The sequence below is a fragment of the Crassostrea angulata genome, chromosome 6 (assembly GCF_025612915.1).
Source record: "Crassostrea angulata isolate pt1a10 chromosome 6, ASM2561291v2, whole genome shotgun sequence".
In the NCBI taxonomy this organism is placed as follows: Eukaryota; Metazoa; Mollusca; class Bivalvia; order Ostreida; family Ostreidae; genus Magallana; species Magallana angulata.
In genome coordinates, this window is record NC_069116.1 from 42,138,392 (window position 1) to 42,156,504 (window position 18,113).

General features: G+C 32.5%; 1 protein-coding gene and 1 pseudogene across 1 annotated transcript; both read right to left on the minus strand.

The window, feature by feature from the left end:
* Nucleotides 1-994: 994 nt before the first annotated feature.
* LOC128186638 (uncharacterized) lies at nucleotides 995-3,304 on the minus strand. Its single transcript, XM_052856473.1, has 7 exons — nucleotides 2,677-3,304; nucleotides 2,200-2,266; nucleotides 1,965-2,054; nucleotides 1,786-1,830; nucleotides 1,591-1,656; nucleotides 1,375-1,476; nucleotides 995-1,097 (listed from the first exon to the last, which is right to left on the minus strand). The coding sequence occupies exons 1-7, from the start codon at nucleotides 3,072-3,074 to the stop codon at nucleotides 1,023-1,025; spliced, it is 843 nt and encodes a 280-aa protein (XP_052712433.1). The 5' UTR covers nucleotides 3,075-3,304; the 3' UTR covers nucleotides 995-1,022.
* A 3,302-nt stretch (nucleotides 3,305-6,606) lies between these two features.
* LOC128187523 (kyphoscoliosis peptidase-like) lies at nucleotides 6,607-10,783 on the minus strand (annotated as a pseudogene).
* Between the last annotated feature and the right edge of the window lie 7,330 nt (nucleotides 10,784-18,113).

An 18,113-nucleotide genomic window follows, 5' to 3' on the forward strand; every position in this document is an offset into this window, starting at 1 on the left:
GAAACGTGTAAAGATAACATATTTCAACATTAAAAATGTCGCTTTTTAAAAAAAGATGGAGAGATGACCCAGAGATGACTAATTATGTACTTTTTCAAATTATTTTTTGATGGATAAAAATCAAAGTCCATTGATATGACAGTGTTGTTTCAAACAGTACTTTATAGAGCACATATTGACAAGTCTCGCATGGCCCAGTGGTTTCGTCCTGGATTAGTGAATACATACTTTCAGTGTTTTGGGTTCAAATCCAACTGGTGGTCTTTTTTTTTTAAATTAAACTTTTTTGTCTTATTAAATGTTTGTTATTATAACATGATGTTGAATTATAACATACCGGTATATTTTAATTTGTTATTATTGATTTCTAGATCTGCTGTATGAACACTATAAAAAAAATCTTTTCTTATTACTAGTTTTTTAGGATATACACAATTATAACTTCATTAAAATATGTTTGCATTAACATTTCCAACTAGTTATTGGTTTACCTCTCATTGCCATTTTTTGAAAGCTTTGTGAGTTTTTAATAACCAGAATAACCATGTACTTCGACTCTCAACATAATATATTTTTGTTGAAACCTGTACATAGCCTTTCGAGGTTATAGACATTTAAATCCCAATTGATTCGTGTCGAGGATTCCTGCAAACTTACCATCTTGTGCGCTCACTTTCTTTGCCAAACATCATATAATAAATTATATAAACTACGTACCGGTGGCACTTTTTGAAACTCTTCTATCCCGAACAGAAATAATTTCCTGGGGACAAATCCAGCGTCTTCGTCATTATCTTCGATGCACAGTCCTTTTAGATATGTCTGTCTCTGAAAATTTAAATGTTCTTTCAAAATATTTTCAGGGCAAACGAAAATTCTCTCTCTCTCTCTCTCTCTCTCTCTCTCTCTCTGTAACAAAACTTTTAATAAAGCAAGTATTTTCTCCATTTTTGTTGTTTAGTTATAACTACGTGTATACATGTAAGTATTTATATGTACCTTCAGTTCTTTATGCACATTTATCATCTGTTCCCTCTTGGCTTTTGCTTTTCGCAGTAGACAATGATTGGTTTTCTCACTCCCGAGGTAAATAACGTCTGAAATAAAATATATATAACGCTGAATTATTTTTCCTTTTTGGGGGGAAGAGGGGGTAATAGTACATAAATAGTGTAAATTTCGACTAAAAAGTTAAAGAATATATAATTAGATGTACCAAAATATTGAATAAGTTATAATATATTTATAGACTTCAACCCCCCCCCCCCCCCCATTTCAGAATTTCAGCCAGAATAGAAACAAGAGGGACAGAGTAATACGCTGTACATATAATACGTATACTAGTATATAAAGTGACGACTGACGAGGCCTTACCAGCAGCTCCTCATGAACGGCTTCTGTAGCCTTTCTAATATCCAGGATGCGTTTGACGTGTTCCTCGTGCTTAATCCGAATAGATTTCTGAACTCGCAGAAACTGTCAACAATAAATTTGATATGACCTCCGTATTAACTTTAAAATTAAAAAAATTGTTTAGTAATTCCATGTTATTTTTTATATTACAACAATATGCATATATGCATGGATTACCTGCAATGCTGTTTCCTCCTTAAGCAACTTTTGCCGGGCCTTCTTAACGATTTCACTGACATATTTCTGAAAGGAGGAATTTTTTATGTACCTTTCTATTCAATGACGGTTTATTAACTGTTCAGAAAAACAGCACTGTATTAAAATCAGAATCTACATTCACGTGGCAATTATGAATTAATTTCTATGATTTACCTTCACTCCATCCAGGTCAAAACTCTTCGTTGACAAATGCTTGGCCTGAAAATATTAAGAGGAGTTCTTATTTAAGGGCGTGAAATAATCTTTAAATATAGACGTTATTATTTTCCAACTTTGTTAAAGGGCGATTTTCGGAAACCTGGGACAGAAACTTTTGCACAGTAGTGGCGTACCTTCAATTCCGCATGAACAGCCTCCATTTGTTCTTTTGATTTTTCGCAATATGCCGTCTGCAGTTCAAATGCCTCTGCATTGAATGTGCTCTGAAAAAAATCGCACCATTAATTAAACGTCAAACGTGCAAATCAATTCTATAGTATCTCATGTGAGAATATCGAATTTATAATACTAGTAATTTGCATCCTATCTGATCAATATGTTATTGAGAAAATTAAGTGAACAGCTTACGTTCAAATTGTCCAGTCTTTGAATGGCACCGACTTCAACAAACTTGGTACGTTCTTCACTTACGGATCTGTAAAAAAAATATAGTAGATGTAATTTTTGTTACAAAAATGTGATTTATTTAAAAAAACATGCTGACAATATCCTTATGCTCCTTCATAAATTTAATTGCCTACGAGGAGTGGAACAGGAAAGATTAATTTTAGAATTTCATATAAAAAGTGAATTATGATGTGAGTTATGATGGAACTGGCCCTTCCCTCCACATTTTGGAACCATGTAAAAAATTGAATTGAAAACAAGGAAATGAATAGTGAAATTGAATTTATGGATACCCACCCCCCCCCCCTCCACACACACACACACACACACACACACACACACACACACACACACGGATTAGTATTTTCATCATTATCTGGAGTAGAATATCGATTTATTTAGTGTACACTAATACTTTATTAAATATTAAATATTTACAGTATGTTTTCTTCTCTTTTCTCCAACTTTTCAGCATTTTTAGTCCCGCGTTTTCGTCGCCTTTTCATTTTATCCTGTCTTTGGAGGGCCATGTTCATGATTTGTTTCATCTCTTCCTCCGACTTTAATTTCCCATCTTTGGCCATGGTTGTTGTTTTAATTCCATTTCTGAAGGAAAATCTGTTTCTCTCTTTCTGTTGAATCATTTCTACGTTTTTCCCAGCATCTCCAAGTCCTCCGGCTTTGGCTGTTTCGCTAACGTTGGGTGAGAACTTTTCTTTTGCTTGTCTCTGTGGTTTTCGCCGTCTTTCCTCCTCTCCTCTTTCTTCTTCCCCTTCCTCGTCTTCACCCTCCCACGCATCTGTGTTCTTTGATCTCCTTTCCAGTTTTGCGAACATTTCTTCCAACCTTTTTATCAAATAATCATTACGGTCCTTATCGCCTACGGCACGCCGGCTACCCTGTTACAAAAGTATTAAATTTTCAAGAATCGATTGGATATCCTAACTGATGTGATCTATGTACAACTACAAAATGATATGATTTTGTCATTATGATAATTAACAAATTTTATGCTGTGTAACATGTGTGGCTATCTCAAATTGTGGTCATTAACAAATCAATAATGTAAGAGAACCCTAACAAACTAATGAACTGCAAACACACAATATAAGACAAAGAAATAAATGACTTGATCAAAGAACTTACCACGGTGGTGACTGGGCCATCCTTAGATTCTGAATTGTCTTTAGAGTCCATTTCTCAATTTTAACGATCTGTACAAAAAATTAATCAGGTGGTAAAACTGTACGCAAAGTTTATGTGACTTTGGTCGTTATGACAGTTTGTCTGTATGATTATTGTGACGTCAGATCATTATGACGGATGAAAATAAAAATGACTGCCGTCACAAGAAAAGAGCATATGCTCATTGTATTTTTAAAAATCAATATGAATTTATTTATTAAATCAGAACAGAAAAGATTATTTTTTCATTATCATACAACATTCATAAAGAAAACCTATTTAAATTCGATAAATAAACAAGTTTTGGTGAGAACTATTTTTCGTGCCGTAGGTTTTGTTTTATGAAAATGACAGAAGTCAATCAAATTTCATGAAATTTTGATGCATTTTTCTTTTTAAGTTATATTGTATTCATATAGCACATTTTTAACATTTGAAGGTTTGGAAAACACGCTATGGGTTTTGCTTGTCATGTACAAAATTAAATCTTGAGAGTGTGATAGAATCTCAGCATAAAATCATGCAAATATTTAAAATAATATGAATTTTTTAAAGCCAATTTTTACAAGAATTTTACATTAGAATAATCTGATGTCTTTTGTCCAGAGTGATTATAATGCCATTCTGTGTAACTATTTTCAAAGAGGTATAGCGCCTTTTCTATTTAATTGAGTATTGCAGCTAACCATATTTTTTTGTTACTGCCAATTTTCTTTCCTGACCGCCTTCCAGCCAATAAAGAATTAACAACATGAAATATAACTTCACATATTTATTAATGAAAATCACATCGTCATACGTTACAAACAATGTTTGATGGAAATGACCGCAAAGTTTCCTGGAGTAAAGGGAGACAACTAGGATACCATAACAAAATGGGCAAGCTAGTGACCCCCCCCCCCCCCCCCCCCCCCCCATCGAGTGCCATGAAACTCCATGCCCAATACGCAAGATGGCTAGGTATACAAGCTGCACGGATTTACACCCTTTCTCTGACTGGCTACCTGGTTCATAACTAACTCTACCAGCTTGAAGCCTCTACTTTTTGCAGAGGCAGAAGGGGTCTGGGCACTGAAATGCTGCAGACCCCCTGCAGTTTATGAACATTAGACAAAAACACAACAAGATCGATAGTTAAAAATTAACAATAATTAAACTTCTCCCCAACCTAAAATACATCCATGTTATTTAAGCTGAAAATGAGCTAATACACAAACAGGTAACAAAAACGCAAAAAAAGTTATCAAATTTGATAAATGTCTATGTTTCCACAATTTCATGGTATTAAAATAAATTCAAGAGTTTCATTTCCCAAAAAATAATAATTTTTACTTCTTTATGTTCAACGTTTTGCTCCGATATTTTATCGATATAATATTTTATTTTTTTAAAGTTCTAAAGCGAATTGAAACACTGATTTTTACAAAATTAATATCATTTTTGCCAATTTAGATTTGAAGTTAATTTGTCCTTTTCTTGATTTCTCTTCTATTTTATTAGTCAGGTATAACAAAAAAATTTAAGAAGGACCAGTTAATAAAAGAATAGCCTCTGTCTGATTGTAAATTTACAACAAAAATTTAGATACTCGATTACAAAGAAAAATTCTATCAAAAATGTCATCTCGTTTTCATAGATTTAATTACTCTTACATACTCAAGTGTATCATCATATACGACAGACCAGCTAAATACAAAAATTACCCCCCCCCCCCCCCCCCAACCTGCTAAATCTACAGTCTACATGCACATTTTCGATTGCATATATGTAAATTAATTGCAAAGCTCGCCTATATACACACATTGTTTATGAAATATTTTTTTCGGGGGATTTTCTCATAAGAATCAAAGTGAAATCACAACTTCATACTAGTAATTTTGTGTATAATTTTTTGAGGGTCTTATTTTTTTTCGTGGATTTTTTTCAACAACACTCGATTTAATTCACCGTTCATCTTTTCTGCTCTGGTCTCTGAGACATACATATATAAATAATACACAAGGATGTCACAGAGAGCAGAGTGGACAAGATGTCCCTGTGAATATCCTAACACAATTGAAGATTTGATTCATTTATACAGTTAAGCAACCAAGAAAGGGGTCATTTTTCACCTGAACGTGTGACCTGCTCCTAAAACCTCAACCTTTCCGCCATCCGAAACCTATGGCTCAGATTCAGCATCCAAAACCATCAAGGAGATGCATCATCAATCCAAGTTTGGTAAAGATAGAATCAATAATAACTTATGGTCAAGATCCCTCCGATTATGAAAGCAAGTTTTTAATAAATATACCGAGGTATTTGAAACTTTTTATTTAGTGCACGCCCATAAATTTTATTGAAAGATTTCTTACGACAAATTGGAAAATTAAATTTAAACAAATTCTTAATCATCAATCTAAGTTAATATCATCGGAGAATAGCGTTTTAACAATAAACTACATGCAGTAACTGTTCCTGTTATGAAATGGATGTCACAAAAACATTCCTTTACACATAAAGAGCTTTTACAAAAGTGTCCACAGCAAGTAATCAGACATGTTCACCCATTACGAGAAATCTTAAATGAAATGAAACTGTGCCCAAAAACATTAATAACAACACTAAAAGCACATCAAACAAAGTCTAGCCTTTACAGATCTCTACTTAAGGACTTTGTATGAATTTTCGATTCTGGTACAATTTTTTTTTATTACACTCTCAATTCTGGCAGTAGTTGAGATGGCAAGGTATTTTTTTATTGCTGATCTTCTGCAAAAGTGCTGGAGGACAGCCCCCTCCCTCCCCGCGGTTTAGAGCCACGGGGTAGATGACTTTCCTTTGATAGAAATTTTTTCATGGCATGTAAAAAACATGTCTCTTTCCAAATTAAGGGAAAATAATCAATTTATGTAAAATCACCCCCAACCTGAATATAAAAAGAGGAAAGGTATGCCACTCCGCTAAGTAACAGGAACGAAGTACAATGGAATAATCAATTTTCAGTAACTATGTTACGACTTAATCCGATAAAAATCGGTTAACGTGTATTGGTGCACAAAAGGCATCTCGGTAGGACATTAAAACATTACATATATCGAAAGAAATTATTCATGAATCGGTAAATTAAATCTTAAATTGTACATGCATATACCGATATACCGGTTTGAGCAATAAAGTGTGCACATATCCTGTTGCTTGGCTTTATATTATGACATATTGAAAAAGTATCCGAAAAGAAGATTTGCCATCTCCATTTCCAGAAATTTGAAAATTCGTGCCTGGGTTAGGTGTTGTAACATTGCATGACCATTCATCTCCATCCTGTGTCATTTTCGTATCATAAACCTTAGCCTTCACGACAAGTGGAGACTGAAACCGACAGGTGACTGCTGTATTTGCAGGTAACTGAGCTGATAAAGGTTCAATCAATTTGCAGCTAAGAGTTCTAGCTTGGGAATACGCTTTAGGGTAACCTAGACATGGGTCCGCTGGTTTTGTGCACTCGATAAGAAAGCAAGCCATGATGTAATACCTATCATCCCCATCAACTCTTTGACACATTAGTTGTAATTTGTAAAAGTCAGTATTAGGAAAACAAGCTCTTATATTCAAGGTGTTCTGTGTGACTGTCAACAAACAATATTTTTCTTCATTGAGGGAACGCGATTTAGTTGCGGGAATGAATCTCGCAAGCGTGGGGACGCTTCGAGTTGTGGCAAATGTTCTATCTATGAATCCATCCTCACTTACAATTTTAACTGGGACTTGATTCTGTTCAGTCTTTAGAAATCCATTGTCAAACGCCATAAGATTCATTCCCCACATCTGTCCATTGTTTTGCGGGTATGCACTTAGCGTTTTTGAAACATTTGAAAATCTGATGAGATAAGTCATCAATAGTTCATACTTTTCCTCACTCCTATCAACTTGTCCATAAATAGTTAACTTATATTTCCCATTTGAACGAGGTCGAATAGAGATCGAAAATACCCCAGACCTTTCCTGACGCAAAAAAATAAATTTATTGCAAAACAATCCAGTTTTCATGTTATATAAACTAGAAACTGTACCGCAAAGAACCTCGTCTTTGTCTCCAATTTCGATAACAATTTCTTCATGAGCATCTACTATGCTCTCTTTATGCGTCAATGGAAATACATTCCACATCATTGCACTGTGTTCTAGCTTCAGTGCCTTGTTGTAGGTATCAAGTGAAATTGGATTATCAAGGAGCTGCCATAATTTGGAAAACCCTTCTTCGTCAGATTTCCAAGGAAAATGGTCATTTATAAAGTGTTTCGGTTCGGTAAAAAAATAAAAGGGCTCAAGTTTTTTCTGAAATGAGTTGTTTTTGTCCAAAGAGCCAGCACCCCAAGTGCACTCAACAAAACGCCAATGTCCGTCAATGCAAACTACGTTCCAGGCATGATCTGTTTTTGTCAACGGTGTAAAATGATCTTCTGGTGAATATCCAAATGCTTTAGAGAAACCAGAAATAACTTTCACAGGAAGACCAGCAATTCTGCAACAATAAATAAGAATAATTAGTTAATTCCATTTTTCTTTAATTACTTAGCATGTAAATAGCAAGTTGATTTATCAGCCAAAGTAAAGAAAATACAGTTTCTTAATTATATATAAGGTTTTACCCATACCTTACTATACACAAAAAAATATGAATCTAAAACAATACATTTTTGAAGACATGTAACTTTGTGGATAATTGTCATTATCTACTCAGTTTTACATAAATTCTTAGTTCTATCAATACAGTGTATTTGATTTGGTTAAAGTTCAACAACGAAATACGAAAAAAAAATAATAAAAGAATTTCATCATGAATAAAGAGGACATCACAATAATATTAAAGTTAAATGAAGACAAAAGTGAATAAGTTATTCTCAAAATCTTTTTTTTAAGTAAAAATGACAAATATAACCATGTTGAGTATCTCGTCATAGGGATAAAAAAAAAAACGTTTTGGAGCACTCAAACTTTATATATAATTAGTTTTTGATTAAGCTAGAGCCATTCTTTGAACCATTTTTTTTAATCAAATCTTGTGTTGCAATTTGCTAACGTAGTAAATTTAGCACAATCACTCAAAATTGAGGCAAAATATTGAAATACTTGCGTGCATAATGCTTTGAACAAATTGACGTATCCACCACAGACCGATGTTCCCGACTGAAGGACAGATTCAGCATCTGTTTCACTATACTGGCCACTAAAGAAACCTTCTGTGTCATATCTACCAACAAAAGCGTACTCAAGTATAATCCAATAATTCAGTGTAAAGATTGCCAAAACTAGCTTGTCAGCGCCACATGAAAAGTTGATAACATTTTGAGAGTGGGCTCGATCAGATCAGATCTTGACTAGATTTGATTTCTTAAGCTATAAACTTTTATTTGGTAAAGAAAAAAAATCATATATTTTACCTTTATATATATATATATATATATATATATATATATATATATATATATATATATATATATATATATATATATATATATATATATATATATATATATAAAACACTTATATTGTATCATTTCACATGATAAAATATCGCATTATATGATACAATATTGGATCATATATATATGATACATTACAGTAGTGTATTATACAGATTGTATAATATGATATTGTATCATATAATATAGGTAAAGTATCATACAATACAATATCATTTTTATCCCATGTTACCGGTGTGAGATCGGTCTGTCCAATGTGAGACAGTAGTACTGTGTACATTGTATTACTACGACGCTGTAAAATGTAAACAAACATCGAATGCTGTAAAGAAATGGTAAAAGACGGAATGTGCTAATTTATAAGTTATTTGTTTTGTTTAAGTTGACTACAATTTATAATTTACTATATTTACATTTTCCAGTGTCTTTGTATGTGATAACAATACGTATCGATTTTGTACTATATAACCCATAACTTCAAATGAAGCCAAATTGAGGCGCCAGCGGGGTTTGCTTATTTATATTTAAATATCTAATCGTATGATGGTTTAAAATTATATACATATAAGTAATAAGGAATCATAAAGATAAAAATATCAACCTTATGTTATTTATTATCCACATATAGATTACACGAGCTTTCTCCGAGTCAGAATTGGCTGGTCTAAGCAAATAGTTAGCTAGTGTACTGATGGACGCTTTCACTTCTTCAGGTGCCTAAAACCAACAACATGTTTTTAAAATCTCGCATCTTGTAAAAGGGCAAAACTTATTGACTTGAATATACAGAATAACATGATAGATAAAAAAAAACAATGTAAAAAATAGAAACCGAAAGTGCATGTTGATCTATCGCGGTGAAATCCTCCTTTTTTTCTAAAGTAATTCCATTGGATACTTTGTCATCTATGCTATTTTCTCTGAAATTGTCTGAAGTGTTGAAAAAATCCTCAAATCTGTTCTCTTTTTGTTGTGTCGCAGTTTCATTCTCAAGTATATAGGGACTATTTAGGTCGGTACTCGGAAATTCGTTGGTAGAATCGTTATTTTCCTCATCTAATTTCAATAATATATACAATGTATATGTATACAAGAATAAAATATATAAATAATCAAAAGTGACATTTTCTATATCATTTGTGCGCTTATCTTACCATGTTTAATTCTTTTTTCATTTTCAGTGTCAGGGTTATTTTCTGTTTTTGACACCAAGTCTGATGATGCACTTGATGAATAATTTGAAATCTCCTCCTTATAAGCCAAGGGTTTTTCTTGTTGTGTTTCATTTCGAGTTTGGTCATCATCATCATCATCATCATCATCATCATCATCATCATTTTTCTTCATTGATACAATCTCACACACTACATCCTCTTTACTAATTTCTTTTGAGTCGTCAAAACTGCAGAATAAATTGTCTTCACCAATTTCTTCTCTATCTGTAGTCTCATTTGCCAGTAGTTCAAGCCTACTTTCAGTACTTTGATTAAAAATCTGATACTTTTCGAGGTCACTCTTAAGATTTTTTATCTATAAATGAAGATAGGAAAACATGGTATCAAAACTTCAGACTTAAAAAAAATCACTAAATTTACCATTTATTAGTCTTATCTGACCATGCTCAATGTTCTCCGTTCTTTCTCTGTCATGGTTTTGGAGACCACTTTTTCTGTTTTTGCCACTAAATCTGATGAAGTACTTGTAGAATTATGGCCCAGAAGATCCTCATTTCTCCGTGAAGTTTCCTCATCATCAAGTTGAGTTTCCTGTCGAATTTGGTTATCGTCATTCTCTCCGAAACCTTCGTTCGATAACTTTTCTCCCGTTTTGGACCCTTCATCTTCCCGTTCAATGTTCTCCACAGAAGTGACTTGTTTGGAGGCACAACATCCCATGTTTTAAGGTAATCAACCTCTTATTCAGCCTGCTAATTTTATGTAAGAATGTTTACTCCTTTTTTCAAACAATATTTAAAGACTTGCTTCCTTGGAACTGATTTTTTTTATTGATTTTTGAATTACTAACCACCATATACTGTCTAGGCAAAATAGGCTATCAAACATGACAGTGCCAACAATAACTGCTTAGTGACCAGCTATTCATTTAAATCTTACCTTCTTATCTGTGTCATATGCATGCAAATTATCGTTTTGAGGATGTAGAACATACTTGCTCATATTTCACATTTGATCTCAACTTCGGAAAACAAACCTCCAATCTGGAAAGTTCATTCTATTATTTATAAGGAATTTTAACATGTATATTTCCGCTTCAAATTATCAAATAATGTCGATGTAATTAGTTTTAAATTGAATATTTCCAATTTTAAATCTGACTGAGCAGATCAACCCAGATGTAGGTCACAACGAGTATGGAACACGGCTAATGTCCCTATGTAAGGCCACAGGCGTGCGCATTGTGAACGGGCGACACAAAGGAGGCTATTCAAATGACTTTACTTTTAACGGTCCGCGTGGACTAAGCACTATTGACTATCTCTTAACATCTGACATGTTTGACACCATTATTAAATATATCGTTGGCAATTTTACAATGTTTTCTGATCATGCTCCACTACATATTGAACTTCATTGCTTTTTGGATGCATACAATATTGTAAACAATGATTTTTTAAGATCCCGTGGTGTTTTTAAATGGGATCCTTGCTATTTAGAACTGTGTAAAGAATCACTTTTTGCATGTGAAAATATCAGCAATACCGTAAATTTTGAGTGTATTACGTCACAAGACGAACTTGACGAACGTCTACAATACTGGTTAATTTGTTAGACTCCTCTTTTGGCCAACATTTTAAGCTTCAATCCAAAAATCCGAAACAAACAAATACAGTACGCAGTACCCATAGACGTAGAGTATGCCTATCGGTTGACGATAAGCCCTGGTTTGATGGGAAATTAAAATCTTTGTATAAGGATTATGTTGTCGCGTTGCGCAAATTTAACAGTTATAACGTTAAATGTAATTCTAACCATGCGGATCTTTTAAGTTAAAAACGTATCTACAAAAAACACGAAGCCAAAGCCAAACGTATCTACAAAAATACTGAAGGTGACCAATTATCTTTGTTAAAACAAAACAAATCAAAACAATTTTGGTCTTCCTCAATAATTATTCCAGTGTTTAAAAAGGGTGATTCTACAGACCCTAACAACTACAGGGGTATAAGTCTTGTTAGTAATATGTGTAAGTTATTTACTTCAATTTTAAACAAAAGGTTATTGGAATGGTCAAAATATAATGATGTTATAACGGATGCACAATTTGGTTTTAAACCAAGCTGTGGAACACGTGATGCTATTTTTGCTTTACATTCTATTATTAGTAACAGTCTATGTAAAAAGAAGAGGTTATATTGTGCATTCATCGATTTTAAAAAAGCGTTTGATTATATTGATAGACGACTTTCAAAGGTTGGCATTGAAGGAAAGTATTGTCAGTTATTAAAGCGTTATATCGGCATGTGAAATCCTGTATTGGTGTTGATGGATTTTAAGTGAATATTTTTGTAATAACCTAGGATTAATGCAGGGCGAAGTGTTATCACATATTTTATTCAATTTATATGTTAACGATTTCGAAAATAGCTTTTTAAATGCCGGTTGTTTGTCTTACGAGTTATCTTCCCTAAATCTGTTTCTTTTAATGTACGCTGATGATATGGTCCTGTTCTCTGAATCTGTGGAAGGTTTACAATGTCTTTTGAATGAACTACATAGCTATTGTAATACTTGGAAAATGCATGTTAATGCGGAAAAGTAAAAAATCGTGGTTTTTAGAAACAATGGCAGAGTAAAAGATAGTGAGTGTTGGCATATTGGTAATGATGTTTTAGAAATTGTACAATTCACTTACTTAGGAATACTTTTCAACTTTAACAACAAATTTACCAAAGCTGAAAAACAATTATCTGAACAAGGTAGAAAAGCATTGTTTGCGCTTAGAAAGAATATACGGGGAATATCATTTAATGTAGAAACTTTATTGTCGCTTTTTGATTGTTTTATTGGTGGAATTGTTAATTACTGTTCAGAAATATGGGGAAATAATATAGGTTGCAATATCGAGAAACTTCATACAGACTTCTGTAAACAAATTCTCGGAGTGAAGAAAAGTACAAATTCTGCTTACTTATATGCTGAATTGGGCGTGTGCCCCTTGTACATTATAGAATGTTTAACATTATTAAGTTTTGGAAAAATGTCTTAATTAGTGACAATTGTATAATTAGACATTGCTACGAAGTTTTTTATATTAATTGTGAAGAACACGGTTATAAAAACTGGGTATTCGATGTAAAGAAAATTCTCATTGACCTCGGTTTTTTTTATATATGGTCTAACCAAAAAATAAACAATGGTATTTTACAACTTGTAAAACAAAGAATTTTTGATCAGGCAAAACAAGATATTTTTGCAAATGTTGAAAATTCAAAAAAATGTTCTTTTTACAAAGATCTTATCGATGGTATACATCTTCAATACTATTTAAGAAAATCTATTCCCATTAAATTACAGAAATATATAACTAAATTACGACTATCGTCACATCGCCTGCCTATTGAAACTGGTAGATATAATAACACAAATAGAGAAAATAGATTTTGTCCACATTGCAAATCTAGTGTTGAAGATGAATTCCATTTTTTATTTGTTTGTCCTCTATACAGAACATTGCGCAGATTATACATGAAAGAATATTATTATAAAAAACCTTGTATGTTTAAATTAATTCAACTTTTTAATACTGACAATGTTGAAGATCTCTGTAATCTTGGCAAATTCATCTCAAAAAGTATGTTATTACGGGACAACTGTATTACATAATTGTAGTCTTTTGTTTTCTCAACCTGTATATGTAACAGTAAATGATATTATCTGTACGTGCACAAGTTCTCCTGTAAATACACTACCACCTCATGTTATACATAATTATGTTATACTGATAAGCTGTAAAGCTTAAAGAAATAAAGAATTGAAATTGAAATTGAAATCAGGGACCTATATGTAGCGGTCCGTTCAATAGACCTAGATATTTACAACTTAGCGCCTAGACTAACTGCTACAATTTTAAACGCAGCCCAGTTCTTTGCTTACATCAGAGTGGCGTTATCAGGGATCGGGATTAACATTATATAAATAGTGCCTGTTTGGGATGGTAACAGTTGAAATTGACACCCCGAGAAAACCATTGTCAACCGAAGCGAAGCGAATTTACGCGCATGTCACAATTCGTGTGTTACCCGTTACCAAGTGTGTTGCTAACGCTAATGGTAATAGAACGGATTATCAACTGCGTCTGAACCAATCAGATTTAAGTAAAACATAAAAGTATATTAACAAGGTTAGCTTTTTAAAAAGTTAAGAAAGTCAGCCAGCGAAATTTTAATTTAAGGGCAAAAGTGAACACACAGTCTATTAAAATACTAGATAAATAGTTTTCAAAACGATAATAATATGCGGGTGCACATTTAGTTTGCAGCCCTATTTTTATGGCTGTACATGTAGGTGGGGAGTTAAGCGTGTAGCGGTGTACATGCAATGTATGAACGCACACCTCCTTAATAATTAAAGTTGTTATTTTGTAGACATAGCTCTTTGATTTTCATGGTCTGGTGGCAAACTATACTTCCAATATATTTTATACTTTTGAATCTCAATAATAGAATTGGGAGGATATACGTATGGAACGCCAAATTAACATATATTCAAATAATTGAACCTATCTTCAATTCAATTGTACCTATCTTCAATTCAGTTGTACCTATCTTCAAATTGAATTAGAGATAGGTACAATTCAATTATACCTATCTTTAATTCATTTGAAGATAGGTACAATTGATTTGAAGATAGGTACAAATGCAGTGAATTGAAGATAGGTACAATTGAATTAAAGATAGGTACAATTGAATTGAACCTATCTTCAATTACTAAAATATTGGCAATAATGAATACTCCCTGTATAGCTCTGCATCAGATGAAGGCGCATCCATTTTGAATATTGTTGCTGTTGTTGTTTTGTATTCATACGCGACGCTTCATTTACATTATTTACATTTTTGATCAATGACACTTCAAAGATTTTGATTTGAAAATGTTTTATTAAATGATAAGAGATGAAGATAATAATTTTTCTGTTGATCGACGTATCAAAGAAAAAATTGACCGGAAAACTTTTTCATCAATGCGATACGTCGATCAATAGAAACATTATTATCTTCATTTCTTTAAATTAATTGTTTTATGTAGAACGTTTAGACCAAAATACAGTCAGAATGCATGATTTTAATATTTTTTATCTTTATTTTCAAAATTTCTATAGGCACTTGATACCCCATCAAATAGAGGGGTTGTTGGTGCTTCCCTCGTTTTCCTCCATGTTGAAATGTTTTCAAGGGAGCGTTTATTATTTTCAACAATACACAAAACGGATTGAACCTAGGTATAATTGAATTGTACCTATCTTTAAATCCTTTGTAGATATGTCTGAATTGAACCTATCTTCAAATCAATTGTACCTATCTTTAAATGAATTTTACCTATCTTCAAATGAATTAGAGATAGGTATAATTCAATTGAACCTATCTTTAATTGAATTGAAGATAGGTATAATTCATTTGTACCTAGGTATAATTCATTTGTACCTAGGTATAATTCATTTGTACCTAGGTATAATTATTTAGAGATAGGTATAATTATTTACACCTATCTTCAATTCAATTGTACCTATCTTTAATTCAATTGTACCTATCTTCAAATGATTTGAAGATAGGTTCAATTAATTGAAGATAGGTACAATTATTTGAAGATAGGTACAAATATTTGAATATATGTTAATTTGGCGTTCCATATTTACGCGGACTCCGGACTGTGGCTGCAGACGATTCCCATTGACAGTCTTCCAATACATTGATGCGCAGTTTGATATAGAAACTGACCAGTGTCATAACATCTTCGAATTTGTCTAACACGAAGTGTGTAATTTCTTCCCAGAATTCCAATTTACGCAAGCGCAATTGAAGTTTCATCCTAACTTAATATAATCAGCCTGCGGGCTGACAAATAATATATCAAAGTACAGAAGTACTGACGGGAGTTGACTTAATTGATAATTATTTATATCAAAAATAGAATTTTGCATGGCAAGTAGTTTTTAAACTGTATTTAAATAATTGCGCAATTTAAAAAAAAATGAATTATCGGGCTTTTCTTACCAGAATTCCGAGCTACAGACGGAAACTGAACATGAATGATGTGCAATATTAATGCCATCAAACTCTTTGATGCATTATGTATCAGTAATCAAAATATTTCTGGACAATATTGAACGCTGGCGTAAGAATACATCGAACTAAAAAATTTAAATTGTTTGTTCCATTAAAAATTTGACTATTTTCAAGGTATTTATACCTTGAAAATCAATACTTCTGAATACATTACATCGAATTTATCGATTATTTTCAAGTACTAAGTTTTGTCAGCGGTGATGATTTGTGCTAAGGTCCAAACATTGTTTCACATCCGGTTTGCAAGATAACTGCATAGGAGAGTTGATTAAAATCAACTCCCAAAAATGGATTCACTCAGAGCCGTAATGACGGGTTGGTATAGAATATATGTCAATTATTCTGATAAAAATCATAAATAATCATGCAAGATATTATATTCACTACACAATCTGAATAGTTTATTTTAATATTTAGAGAAATTTGGTAATACGTACATTGTATTTTTTTTTAATGACGTTAACGTTACAAAGACTTATATTGACGCCATAAATTCTTGACGGTATTTAATTTTTATTACGCTATCTTACATTAATTTTAAAGCATACTATAAAACTAGTTTTAGTTTTACCTGTGGTTATAAGAATAATGTGTTGCAAAAACTGATGTCAAATAAGCAGAAGTATACATACTGTATTAAAACATTTCAAAAACAATAAAAACTCATTTTTCAAAGTTGTGCCAAAAAAGTCCTTTTTCGATTGACGTAACTAGGAAATCACACATTATTCTCGCTCGGTGTAGAAAAAATCTATAACTATCATCTATAACTGTACATGTATCTTTATTCTTTAAGTTGAAGAATCTTTCCTGTTTTGAATAATAAGAACATGTAAAATGTATGCATTTAAATCACTTCAAACAGACTAAGAGTGGTGAAGTCATCTGAAAACGACAAAAAAGGTAAACCAAATATAAAACATAAAATGAATTTTAATTTAAAAAGATTTGGCAACAATCAATGACTTATAAACTTTTAAATACTGATAAATTACTTCGGAAGCAAAAGATAATTAACAAAAGAATTCAGATTTAAGAAAAATCAAAGAAATTGGTGTCATCACAAGGCTTTTTAAAGTGTTTCAGGATTCAGCGAAATCCCAAAAATCTCAGAAATCTTTCGCCAATCGAGGGTCTTCTTTTCGCACTGAAAGGAGCCTGGAAAAGTTAAAAAGACAATGTAATATAAAACCAAGAAAATTTACAACGAGTACCAATTCAGAAACATTTTTGGCAAAAAAGAGATTTGTAAACTCAATAATTGATATCACAGACCTCGCTCTCTTCCTCTTGATCCGCCACTGGTTCTGCAGAACAGCTTGGTACTTCAACTAAGTAGTTCTGTGCAATGTTTGGCTGCAATACAACCTATAATTAGGAAAATATCAAAAGCATCTCAAATCACTGACCAAAACACAAGTTTAATTTGTAACTGAAGAGCTAACTAATGTAGGCAATCAAGTTTTTATTGATAGTAAAAACTAATTAAAAGAAATAAGTGATCATTGTTTAAACGTCCTATAAATACAGGTGAATTGCATTTACAGGTAAAGCCCAACATTATATATATGAATTACATACCTCTTGCACTATTGAAAATTCTTCTATCCCGAACAGGAATAATTTCCTGGGGACGAATCCAGCATCTTCATCATCATCTTCTATGCACAGTCCTTTTAGTGATGTCTGTCTCTGAAAATTTAAAGTTCTAATATTACCAAGACATAAAAACTCTCTCTCTCTCTCTCTCTCTCTCTCTCTCTCTCTCTCTCTCTCTCTCTCTGTGTGTGTAACAATTCCTTTATTATGGTCATTATTTTCTCTATATTTGTTGTTTAGTTAGAATTACGCGTATTTATAAGTATTTTGATATACCTTCAGTTCTTTATGGACATTTATCATCTGTTCCCTCTTGGCTTTTG

What these genes read in the sequence shown, in the direction of transcription:
- LOC128186638 (XM_052856473.1), bottom strand. Translation starts at nt 3,074, where the DNA reads ATGTTCGCAAAACTGGAAAGGAGATCAAAGAACACAGATGCGTGGGAG. An exon ending in AAAAGAGAAGAAAACATACT is followed by an intron (nt 2,267 to 2,676) that starts GTAAATATTTAA and finishes TTTTTTTTACAG; the next exon opens with ATCCGTAAGTGAAGAACGTA. An exon ending in TTGACCTGGATGGAGTGAAG is followed by an intron (nt 1,657 to 1,785) that starts GTAAATCATAGA and finishes TCCTCCTTTCAG; the next exon opens with AAATATGTCAGTGAAATCGT.